Source organism: Haliaeetus leucocephalus, unplaced genomic scaffold (genome assembly GCF_000737465.1).
Source record: "Haliaeetus leucocephalus isolate CR32 unplaced genomic scaffold, Haliaeetus_leucocephalus-4.0 Scaffold173, whole genome shotgun sequence".
Lineage (NCBI taxonomy): Eukaryota > Metazoa > Chordata > Aves > Accipitriformes > Accipitridae > Haliaeetus > Haliaeetus leucocephalus.
In genome coordinates, this window is record NW_010972609.1 from 10,378,332 (window position 1) to 10,390,864 (window position 12,533).

The 12,533-nt window shown below is 39.0% G+C and overlaps 2 protein-coding genes across 3 annotated transcripts in view; both read right to left on the minus strand.

Annotated features, from left to right (window-relative positions):
• Window positions 1–2,687: 2,687 nt before the first annotated feature.
• WEE1 (WEE1 G2 checkpoint kinase) overlaps window positions 2,688–12,533 on the minus strand; it is an 18,447-nt gene continuing 8,601 nt past the window's right edge. The window contains exons 1-11 of one of the 2 annotated variants that reach the window (XM_010563798.1): window positions 11,011–11,076; window positions 10,513–10,721; window positions 9,936–10,002; window positions 9,679–9,851; window positions 8,626–8,747; window positions 7,809–7,955; window positions 7,278–7,373; window positions 7,113–7,198; window positions 6,810–6,980; window positions 6,575–6,720; window positions 2,688–4,079 (exon numbers count right to left, since the gene is read on the minus strand). In XM_010563798.1, the coding sequence (XP_010562100.1) occupies window positions 3,929–4,079; window positions 6,575–6,720; window positions 6,810–6,980; window positions 7,113–7,198; window positions 7,278–7,373; window positions 7,809–7,955; window positions 8,626–8,747; window positions 9,679–9,851; window positions 9,936–10,002; window positions 10,513–10,721; window positions 11,011–11,070 (1,428 nt within the window). In that variant the 5' untranslated portion in view covers window positions 11,071–11,076 and the 3' untranslated portion in view covers window positions 2,688–3,928. Of the gene's footprint in view, window positions 4,080–6,574; window positions 6,721–6,809; window positions 6,981–7,112; window positions 7,199–7,277; window positions 7,374–7,808; window positions 7,956–8,625; window positions 8,748–9,678; window positions 9,852–9,935; window positions 10,003–10,512; window positions 10,722–11,010; window positions 11,077–12,533 lie in introns of those variants that run through there. The other variant, XM_010563800.1, reaches the window with a different exon arrangement.
• Window positions 10,704–12,533, minus strand: part of ZNF143 (zinc finger protein 143) — a 50,630-nt gene continuing 48,800 nt past the window's right edge. Inside the window, exon 20 of the transcript XR_774139.1 lies at window positions 10,704–10,721. The gene's annotated coding sequence lies outside the window, so the exon portion shown is untranslated. The remainder of the gene's footprint in view (window positions 10,722–12,533) is intronic.

Here is a 12,533-nt window from a genome sequence, read left to right on the forward strand (position 1 = left end):
AAGAGCTGAAGCTCATCTTGTTACACCACGGTTGGTAGAATTTCTTTAACCGACATCGACTTTCTACATTTTGTGGGAGGCTAGCAGCTTCTTCCACCTGAAAAGGTGGCTTGCTTAACTACATACAAGTTTTGCCCAAATGTTGTTTTTGCAATAAATTCATAAGCTACCAGAATTACTGTAACATTTTTTTCTCTTAAAAAAGAAAACCCCTTTAATGTCAGTAGAAATAGATACCAATTCTCAGTCAGGAAGCATCTGAATCATGAATCACTGGATGCTGGGAGTATTCATGGGAAGCATTAATGCACTTTCCAAATTCTCTGCCTCTTCCTACTGGCCACTGTTGGGGCCAGAATTCTCAGCCTCATCACTGCCCTCAGGAAAGCTTATGAAAGTTTGAGATAAAATTTCACCATTCTTACTGCTCCCATAAACTACTTAAAAACCCTGAAGCTCCTTTTTAACCATTCTGCTTGTCACATGAGAAAGTTAAAAAATCTAGAGCCCCTTCAGTTGCATGGTTTAGGCTGGGCATCCGTTCCATGGCAGATATAAAACCTGTGACCAGCAATAGCATAGAATCATAGAATTATTTATGTTGGACAACACCCTTAAGGTCATTGAGTCCAACTGTTAACATCACGCTGCCAAGCCCACTGCTAAACCATGTCCTCAAGTGCCACATCTACATGTCTTTTAAAAACCTCCAGGGATGGAGACAACCACTTCCCTGAGCAGCCTGTTCCAATGCTCGACAACCCTTTTGGTCAAGAATTTTTTCCTAATATCCAACCTAAACCTCCCCTGCTGCAACTAGAGGCCATTTCTTCTTGTCCTATCACTTGTTACTTGATATAAGAGACTGACACCCACCTCGCTACAACCCCCCTTCAGGTAGTTGTAGAGAGCAATAAGGTCTCCCCTGAGACTCCTTTTCTCCAGACTAAACAGCCCCAGTTCCCTCAGCCGCTCCTCATCAGACTTGTGCTCCAGGCCCCTCACCAACTTGGTTGCCCTTCTCTGGACACACTCCAGCACCTCAATGTCTTTCTTGTCATGAGGGGCCCAAAACTGAACACAGGACTCAAGTACTCAGCCTCACCAATGCTGAGTACAGGGAGACAATCCCTTCCCTGCTCCTGCTGGCCACACTATCTCTGATACAGGCCAGGATGCCGCTGGCCTTCTTGGCCACCTGGGCACACTGCTGGCTCATATTCATCCAGCTGTTGACCAACACCCCCAGGTCCTTTTCTGCCAGGCAGCTTTCCAGCCACTCTTCCCCAAGCCTGTAGCACTGCATGGGGTTGTCGTGACCCACGTGCAGGACCCTGCACTTGGCCTTGTTGAACCTCATACAATTGGCCTCGGCCTGTCCAGATCCCTCTGCAGAGCCTTCCTACCCTCCAGCAGATCAACACTCCTGCCCAACTTGGTGTCATCTGCAAACTTCCTGAGGGTACACTTGGTCCCCTCATCCAGATCACTGATAAAGATATTAAACAGAACTGGCCCCAAAACTGAGCCCTGGGGAACACCACTTGTGACCAGCTATCCAGACAATTTTTTACCCAGTGAAGAGTACACCTCTACAAGCATACATAGCTACTGTGTACAGCTTGTTTGTGTAGCAATACATGTACTGATGTTACAGGCCTCTGAAAATAAGTGACGCAAGAGCACATCATCATAGGTAGATCAAATTTATTTACACTATAGGGGAAGAAAGGCTTAAGTTTGTTGATCCCCACCAACTGATATTTATGACCATTTAGAAGTATGCTTTAAGAGAGGTCTCATTTAGTGCAGATGAACATTAAAATGCTGCAACAAAACCATATGAGATATTCCAAGTTCTCTCACAAACAAGACAGGACTATCATACAAAGTAAAAACTTAAAAGGTATTCCAGTCTATCAGTTTTTACTGATGAGAACTGCATATTCAGCGAATAAAGATACCTAAACCAAGCCTCTGAATTTCACTGCCACATATGAATAGCACTGAGACCTCTTATAAATAAAAATACTTAGCAGTTTTCATTTGCTAATTACAAAGTTAAATCTTATGGTAGTCCATTCGATTCACATTCAGCTTCTCTGATAGTCACCTGTGACTCTAATACAGCAATATGAAAGCTTCCCCAAGACTAACCTATTAAGCCTTTAATAATTTTACTGTATCTCTCTTCATGAGGTAGAATACAAGTGTGTAAATATTTTGCTCCATGCCACAGCACATGCTGATATTGTGTTCCCTAGACTATTCCAACTCCTCCCACTGTTTTCTTCCCAACTTCTAAATAAGCAGTTCTCTTCCCATTCTCAGCAATTCATAAGTTTTCCTCCTTACCTCAGACCCAGGTCTTTCTTCAGTTTCATCTGGTCCTTCATCTTCACAGTCATGTGTTCCACTTCAAATCTTCCAGGGGCTCCACCTTTCCAACATGCAGTACCATTTCTGAAGCTGTAGAGACAGACTGCTATAGGTACTAGTGCACAGACCGTGGTGCTTCTCTCCTAACGTAACTATCAGCAAGTATGTTACCTCAGTCCCACTCTCATGAGGGAACCACAAGCATTACACAGTAGCAGGAAGCAGATCTCATCAGGATTTGCCATAGTGTCTCCCTGACTCATTATTTTATTTCCACAACTATAGAGTTAAATAAGTGTTAGACAATATTAAACAAAACTTTTAACTTTAATATTCAAACTCAACACTAGTAAGAACAAATAGAGCACAAATGGGAAACATTGTTTAAACTAAAATTAATGAAGAGACAAGCCAGTAATTAGAACAGTTCTATTTTTTTAGCAACATCTGTCAGCCTAGGTTCAACATCAGTACAGGTTCTGACGACCACATTCTGTTCATTTTGGAACTTAAAACTGAGTAGTTAAGCTTTGTCTGTTGCCAACTCAGACTGCAGTTTCAGTATAGTATACTATAAGCACGATCAAAATTATGTACATAACAATGAAGAACAACCTGAACACTTATACTAAACAATTATTTACAAGTACTCCAACATCAAAAAAAAATATACAATAGCCTCAAGAATGGACAACTGAAGAGAATACCAACATTTAGAGAACCTTATCAGAAAGAATTACAAAACATCAATAGCCAAGACATTAACAATTGCACTACACTAATACAGAGTCCAAATATTAAATTGGTGCATTATTTCACAATGCACTAGCTTTGAGAGAAAACTGCTGCCTTCACTAAAATGCAGCTTAGATTTGATTCACGTAATTGTTTTAACAAGAAGCCTATTAACACAATAATGATTGTTTTAATGCTACAGTTTACAGCGAGGACAACAAACTAAAAATAGCAGCAGTTCCACATGGCACTTAATTCCACAGGTTTCTAAGCTGTGGTTTATGCAATGCCTACAAAGTGCTCCCAGTTGAATATACAAATAAAATTCACAATAAAAGTCTACCTGACATCAGGTACATTGAGTGTAGGTGGCCTTAAAGCCTGTCTTTCAAAATTTATTCCCCTCTGCTCCAAAAAAAACAGTAACTATCAAACCAAGGCCCCCTCCCGCCCTCTTAAAGATCGTTCAGGATATTACTTCTTATTACAATGCCGTAACACTACAAAGCAGCACACCACTATAGTGGTTAACCCTGGGACAATGTAACATCTAACAGTGTAACTGAAAGGCTTATGGATTAACATCCAGGATCCTCTATAGACAAGACAGTAACCGAGTCCGTTAACTCAAATGGTTAATACAGCTATCAGCCATATCGTACAAGTAAAAACCCAGAAGCAATTCCTGTAAAACTAGTGACACTGATCAATGACAGGACAAGAAACCAGGAATTGAATGCTTCCTTCAATTCCTTAGGCTTCAGTCCAGCAGAGATGCTATAGCCATCCTCAGTAGTTCTTTTAGACTTCATAGTTAGTATATAGTAAGACTAACTGAGCGGTTCATTTTCTTTCCAATGAGTCGAGATGGTCTATTTTGTGTTGTAGATCTAGTTGTCATTCTGTCAGTGAACAGCGCTCGCTCCTCAGCTGCAGCCTTTGCCATCTGTGCCTTCTTCAGCTCTCTGCAAGACATTGAGAGTCACACTTAAGCAATGGTATCAGTCAGGACTACAGGTGTATCACAGCAAGAGTGTTTCAAATGAATTGCAGCAGTCCAGGACTTAAGACTTGCCATCAATTTAGGTCATACTAAGACCATTATCATTCACATCCACCTGTTTACAACCCAGAGGACAGAAGTAGGATGTTCGTTACTTGTCTAGATGGTCTTTCTTTTGAACAAGGGAAGGAAATGACAAATTCACACAACTCAGATTTTGAAATCCAGCCTTTTATAAGCAGCTCAACACTTCAATTACCAGAACATGGTAAGATGCTGTTTACTTTCTCATACAAGCCGTATGATAAATCACTGAAGAACTAATTACTGAGGTTTGCCCAGATGAAACATTCAGCCACAACTGAACTTCTGTGGAAGATCCAGACAAACAGACACACACTTAGATGAACACAGATGAACGCAAGTGGCAACAGACAACTTGGGAAGCATCCTTTTCCTTTTGCATACCCACATCAAAAGCTTATCACCATCTAAATCTTTTTTGCCCAGCTTAAAAATTTGAGGCGAAAACTACAAGGCTGAGTCACTGAAGGTAGCGCAGGCCATTGTCCCCATGCAACATTCCATCAACTATTCTGTTTCAGAGAATTACCAATACTCAGTCTGAGGACAAAGTTAAATAAAACTCTGGTTAAAACTATGAAATAGTCACACTAAAGAGCAAAGTTATCTTTATCAAGGGTTTCTCCACACACCCCTTTTCTCCTTTCCTTAAATGCTGACATATGGCTAAGTGTAAGGATTCCCCCCATACTCTTTTCCTTTTCCTATCCCAAACTTCCCTCAAAGAATTTTCTCTACCCTAAGAACTAGTATTTGTAGTCTCACTTCACATCTGGACTCCAAAGCAAGACCAAATTTTACAAGCTTGCTGCATATAGGTGTAGGTGTATTTAGTTTTAAGTTACAGGTTTTAGTTTAATAAGCTAATCCCATTCTTGTAAACCAAAGTATAATTCATTAAACACCCATGCCCCATCTAATCCTCCCCCACATGATCACCGTGTCATTCACTGCAAGAGAACAAAATAAATTTTTAGACGTCTTCCCTAAAGATTGAATGTCAGTCACAAGTGCACACACGTGTGCACGCCCACCCACCATGCCATTACCAGGAAATTAAGTTTTACGATACACTTCCATTCTTCCCTAGAAGTCTAATCTTGAATTATTCCTTCCTCTGAAAAAGATGACACAGTAGATAAAGCTGAGTTTCCTTACAAGAATTCCTTTCACTGATGATAACTTATATACACAAGTGGTATCTTAAATGAGTCAAATGCAGGAGCATTAAAAAAACGAACCAAAAATACCTACCTGAACTATTTTATGGAACACTATCCCATACAACGTAAAAAAATTACTGTGGATAAGTGTTCTTTTAAAATCATTCTTGGATTTACCGTTATTTTATAAGGATGTACCCTACTTGTTGCCAGGTCAGACACAGTCTTTGCAAAATATTAGCTTTGCCAACTTCCCCTTTCACATGATACAAAAATACATTGTCTTTATAGAAGCAAGTTACCTCAGCAAATCTGTCCTTGAATAACCTGCACAAACTGTCAAATTATTCTTTCTGCAGTCAATGTAATTCATAAGAACGTTATAAAGATAACCATCTAAAATGGCAAGCCTGGCTACATTCAGACTGTAGCTATGGCAAGATAAGCAGATAGCAATGGAGAGATTCCAAACACAAAGTTAACATCTTAATTCAAAACAAGCCAGTCAGAAAGTAATCAGTGTTCTATATTCCCTCACAAAAGTCTGCCTATCACGCATAACACATGCAAAGTTAACTGCAGTGAAAGATATAGATGATTCCTTCTTAACTTACTAGCTCTTTCTCTGAAATTTGAGCAGAAATCAGACTTTCCTAAAGGGAATCTCTTCTTCAAAGCTTTAATTCAGAGTTGAATGTTTAAGCAAGGGGTAGGACAAGATGACCTCCCGATACAAATGATTCTCTGGTAACCTAATAACACTGCTGTGTCAAATTAGTCCAAAAACATTCCTGATGTACCATTTCATTTAAGTTCAAAACAGCTCATTTAAGTCACGTTTTCCAACGTTTCAATGTAGAGATTGACCTAGGAAAACACAGACTCAAATAATACAGACATAAGTTACACTATATATGTCACAAAAGTATGCACTATGCTTGAAACATTTTTCAAAAACTGTAATGTGTTGTATGCTTTGAATTCTAATAGTGTAGTTGAGATTCCCTTGGAGTGTTCAAAAAGCTCCTTCTATCAAGAAAGTTCCTTTTAAAGTTACATAACCCACTTTGTACTCTCAGGTACGTACATGCATACAGATTTGTGGACCTCATGCAGAAACAAGGACAGTCCTGTTTTATCATCACTCTACTGTCATATGAGAACCCACTGGAAATTAAGTTATGTTTAAGAATCCCAAGGAACTACTTACTTCTGTAAGAGCGAGTTTTTGAATTTTTCAGCATTCAGTTCTATCCGGAGCTGCTCTGCGCTCTTTTTTGCGGCAGAGAGAAGCACCGAATGCTTGACTAGTGCCACAGCTGAAGGCCTTTTCTCTGGATCAGGGTTAATCATAACCTTGGAAAAAAGAAAATAAAGCATTTAGTTAAGGCCAGTCATACAGTAAGTTACACTAATCAGTGAGCCACCAGTACAAGAGTTCTTACTTTTAGTAAGTCTAGCAATTCTTGAGAAAGCACTTGTGGTATTCTAGGTAGTTTTCCTTGTCGAATTTCATGCCATTGGTCCCCATTAGTTGGAAGTGGTTCAGCCCCAGCAGCACAGACAACAGTCAGAGCAAGAGCAAAAATATCTGCTTTTGGCAAATGAGTGTAGTTCTTGAAAAATAAAGAAAAATAAATTTACTACACATACCACCCAGCGTAAGGGGAAATCTAACACATAGCAACTCATAAAAGAAAACAGCATACAGACCTAACATCACTATTTTCCACAAACTGAACAGTTACCTCTTGTAGGACTTCATTTGCAAGAAAACGGCTATCACCTTCCTCCACTTGCGGACTAGATACTCGAGTTACATGACCAAGGTCACCTGCAAAAAGAAAAAAGTTATTCTTCAGAAGACAAATAGACAACGCAATTCTTCTGAGCACAAGTGTGCTGCTTCTCACCTATTTTAAATATGACTCTATCAGACGACCAGTCATCATCATCGCCTTCTTCTGAAGTTGTACTTGGGACTGATGTCCTAGATATGAAAATATTACCTGAAAAAGAGCAGAAAAAAAACCCAAACAACCAAAAAACCCAAACAGCTATTTCTGTCCAATTTCTACTTCATCTAGTTTTACTACAGTCTGCTTTAACCACACAGAAGTTTGTTGTATACATACCCTGTTCATAGAGCAAGAAACTCTAACTTACTTGGTCTAGCCCCTCTGCTGGGAGAGGAGCCAAGTGTTACACAAGTAGAGTCAATTACACAAAAAGGACCCGAGATAAACTCAGTAACAGTTTAAGTCTGCTAGCCAATTTTACAACTGACATCCTCGTACTGCTATTTAGAACTTCAGTGAAGAATTTACAGTTAGTAAGGTGTGGCTAACAGCTTAATTTAATCTGCTGCAGAAAAACAACTGAGGAAGTTGTTAATACAGAGTATTTACTCTGTCAATACAGAGTAAAGCAGTTTACAAACTTACTAGGTTTGATATCCATGTGCACCAGTGACATTGAATGAATGTACTTTAAGCCTCGAGCCACCTGAAGTAGCAGGTCCTTCAGTTCTGGTTCAGTAAAATAACGCATATTCCTGTAATTTTCACTTATAGCATCTGCTAAACTGCCACCTAAAACAACATTAAACCAAACAACTAATTATTTTATATCAAACAGTTGACAAAGTAATGAAAACTTGCTTCCAAAAGTAAGTACAACTGGCTTCCAAAATTAACAGTGAATCTATAACCAAGAACTTGCTGATGATACATAGGAAGTGCAAAATCTAGTGCTGTATCGCTTCTTTACAGCCATGTAATATAATAAAATTATTTTTCTGCTGTAATTGAAGTGCAAATTAACAGGATACCAACACAAGAGAGAAGACCTCTCTCCCTTTTCCAAATCTCAGGTAGTGTATCAACCATAGCAAAAAGCTTGAGAAATCAGGTCCACCTCTCTTTTTAAAGAAAACTCTGTGGTAATTGTCTCTATTCCAGCTTGCACTATTGTACAGAATAAAGAACAGTTTCGCTGCTTGCAAATGCCTCACTGTACTTCCAATATTCTTGAACACTTAAGACTTTGTCTGCAGTTTTGTATAGTTTTTGCTTCATATATCTGATATGCCTTTTCCAACAGAAAGGAATATCAGACAACTTTGAGACAACGATGGTATGAGCTATGTGTAGGGCAATCAATCCCTAACTAGGTCTAGGGATTTGTAGAGGGACCTGCGTATCTTCAAAATTAGATTTTTTTTTGAAAGCAAGTGCAGAACAAGTGATAAACTCTACTTACCATTGCAATATTCATTCTGTATAAGCATATGATCATCTTCTGCCCATGCAGAGTAGTATCTTACTACATGAGAATGCTGTCCGAGAACTGCATGTGCATAGACCTCTCTTAAAGCATTTTGCCTGTTACAGTCCCAAAAAATAACAGCACACAAGAATATTATGAGGTGAAATTAGTCCAATTTCAGCTTGATAGAAACACTTATTACAATATCATGCCTCTCTGCCAGCTCAGGTCTCTAATTAAAATCTTCACGTTCAGTTCTGTGGCACCCGAAGGTGGATTTGTATTTATATCCAAACAGCTAAGATAATTTACACTGTATTAAAAGACTAAGCATACAGAACATCAAAATACAGGTTTTGTTGCAGGTAATTCTTGAAGGAGGTGCCACTTCCATTACATACTTTTCAACTAGCAGCAGCAGCAAGCTTTGAGAAGCATCACTGAAGCTTTAGGAAGAAAGTAATGATGACCATAAAACAGGAGTATGACTGAACTCAACATTCCTAACTTCTTGTGTGAGAGTCTGGTATGCAATTTTGAGCAACTCCAACTTCTGGAGTTTTATTAGAACAGTGGGGGGAAAAAAGTCATGAATCGCAGGCTCATTCACAAATGCCAAAAAATACCCCAAAACTGACTTAAGTAATCTGCACGTCACTCAAGTTGATCAAGGATGAGGACCCAGTTGGGAATATTGCTTTCCTTTCATAACTCAAAGGATCATCACTGCCATTTATTCATATAGTCCCTCCTGCCATTAATGCAAGTAAGCATTATTCTTACTTTCCAGATGAGAACCATCTGTTCCCACAATGCATTGGGACAAATGTCCACTAGGAGAAAGGCCAAGTAGCCTTTCCTCCCCTGTACTGCACAGTATTCAGAACCAAAAAAAACCCAGTAAAGCGACTTCAAAATTGTACCCGTTTTACATTTAATTCATGTATATTTATACTTTTTTCTGAAATGCCTTCTCTACACACCAATATGAAGAGACATGGAAGAAAAAAGCACCAAGGGTGACTTTTAAGAGCAGGAAATACTCACTCATCCACTGAGCCAGCTAAGGGTTTCTTGGATCGCTTTATTGCATAAATACAGCCATCAAGCCTCTTCACACATTTAAATACAGAACCAAATTCACCCGATCCAATCTTCTCCAACTCATGAAATTCAGTTGCATACCGTGACTTCATATTGCTTTCTGTTATTGTTATCCTCTGCAAAGATTAGGAAGGAAAATACTTAGATCTGCAGATACACAAATTGCCAAACTTTAGTATCAGGTTCAAAAGATTAATTACCTTAGCAGGTCTGATAGTTTCATCTTCAGGCTCTCCATCACTTGCTTCCATGTCCTCTCCACAAGAGCTGAAAATCACAGCAGTTATTTTTGCAGAAGTAATATGGCTTAAGTAAACTTAAAATTGAAGTCTAGCAGCTGTTGATTTTTCCAAGATCTAGTTCTCCCACTCCACCTTAGTTTAACTAATTGAATGCCAGACATTTGTAAACAAAAACTCATAAAATAAAGGTACCATGCTAATATCTTTGTAATTTCTTTCTTCATGTTTCATACTAGTGTTTAATGTGTTTTTTCATCCTCAAGAAAAGACTGTGTGCACAGCTCATTCAGTCAGGTAAAAAAAACTGTAGGGGACAGCCTAGTCTATCCTCTCAGTATACTAATCAAAAGATTAGTCCTAAATGGTTATTTCATAATATCATGCATCTCAAAGCAGATACTTTAAGAGCTATATTACGCATCACTAACAGATTTGCAAGGAAAAATACTTTCCTAGAAGCAATTTGTAACAAAACTTTTGCAGCTAAAAGTAGTTCTAAAGATAATCTTAACAAAGGAAGATAAAAGTTACTCACTCATTCCAGTGCGTTCTCTTCCTCCTACGACATTTTCCTTCAGAGTTGTGAAGGAACATGGAATCTGGAGTGAAGGGATTGATGTTCACGTGAGGTGTTTGTCTAATATCTTCTTCCTGCTTCTCTGATTTCCCAACATTCATAAATAGAGAGCCCCCTCGGAGTTTGACTGAGCTGGAGCCTACTCCTTGTGCTTTAGAGAGCAAACTCTGTATTTATTTAAAAAAAAAAAAAAAAAAAAACGACATTTATAACCTCAACATTGCTTTAGACATACAGTCAGATCATGCTTGAAAGCCATCATTACAATATTGTCTAATCAAAGTTAGCATGAGTTGTTTAAACACCTGCATTTCCATCAAGAAGAATTCCAGATAAACTATTAGGCTTTACACTTCACACAAAAACAGTTAAAGGAAACACTGAATGTTGAAATAATTTATAAAAGACAGGAAAGATTATGAGAGCAGCGTTTCTCAGTCTTAATCATGTCATCACCTGTACTTCTTGGACAATTCTTTGTCCATGAAACAAACACAGATGAAACTCATGGACCATCCTGTGCTGTATCACCGTAATTTTCACGTACGAGATCAGACATAGGAAATTATCTTTGATGACTACAAATCTAGGTGGCAAACAAACAAACAAAAAAAGAGCAAATAAAAGATTTAATACTGATGCACAGATGCCTCTTCACGAGCATACAAAAAAATTGCTCAAGAATTGACAGCACTGTTGTGCTGTCAGCTCAATATCCAAAACAGATCTTTTGGGCGGTGATTTGTCAGACCAGGCATTTTCCAGGCACATGATGAAACTCTCCCAGTTAGGAAGGGAAGTTTGCACCTGAGTATCCTACATCCTGGTGAGGATGCCAGCCACCAACCTACTGGATCACAAGCAGGAGTATTGCCTTAACCTAGCAACACCTTTCAAAATAAAGAATTGACCTAACTAAAGCCTGAACCACCATAGGGAAGAAGGCTCAATACTTGGGAATCTCAGCTGCACTCCCCAGATCTGGACTAGATGAAGACCTTTAAGTCACTTGTGCATCTCAACACACATTTCAGTACTTCCACTGGATACCTTAACCAACTGATTCTTCTAGATTCCGAAGATAACCTCTCCGAGACAACCCAGGTAGAATTTGGGCACCTAATTTAAGAATCCCACTGAACCGCAGTGTTAAGACCTCGTTCTTAGTGTCACAATCCACAAGACTCTCGCGTCTCAAAAGCATCTGCTCCTGACTCGGTTACAAGATCCTCACCAATTTTACTATTTCCAAACGTACCACTGATTTCTACCAGTGAAACCTCATTCGAGATGGAAGCTGTAGAAAACCAATTAACAAGGTTGCCTTCCTCGCACCTTAAGTCAGTTGTTTTCAATCTATAGCCTATAGACCCCAGGAGATTATCCCCAGGGATTATCCCTGGCTTACTTCTAAAGGGCTATATGAAAAGTAATGAAGAAAGCAAGCCTATTATCACTAGATTTAAATTCACCATACAGTGTTTTACACGAGTGTCGAGTTCAAAAGTTGAAATGCCTTCCAGAAGTCTGTTATTGACAGAGTTAAGAGCCACCTATCCCTTTAAGCTTTCAAATCCATCAGTTTAACAGCATCAGCTACTCAAATAGCCTTTTACATTCAATGCAGAAGAGTGCAGACACTGAACTTGCACTGGCATACGGTACAACAACAGTACAACAGTAGCACTTGGAACAAGACACACCGATTTGCTGACAAACACGCAGGAGCAGATTCCAGTTCGAGCTTTAACTTTCTGGCTATAACGGTACGGATGCCCACACGACACTGAAGTACTTATTTTAGTGGTCTACTTTCACCTTTTAAAAAAAACTGTTCCACAAAATACAGCAAAGGCAGGGTACTTCTGTGTTCATCTATGAGTAGGATATATTAAAATGTAAAAGTGTATTTATAAATATAGATTTTATGTATTGGGGGGGGATTGTTCCACGCCCCCAGCTACCCTACGGGACAACAC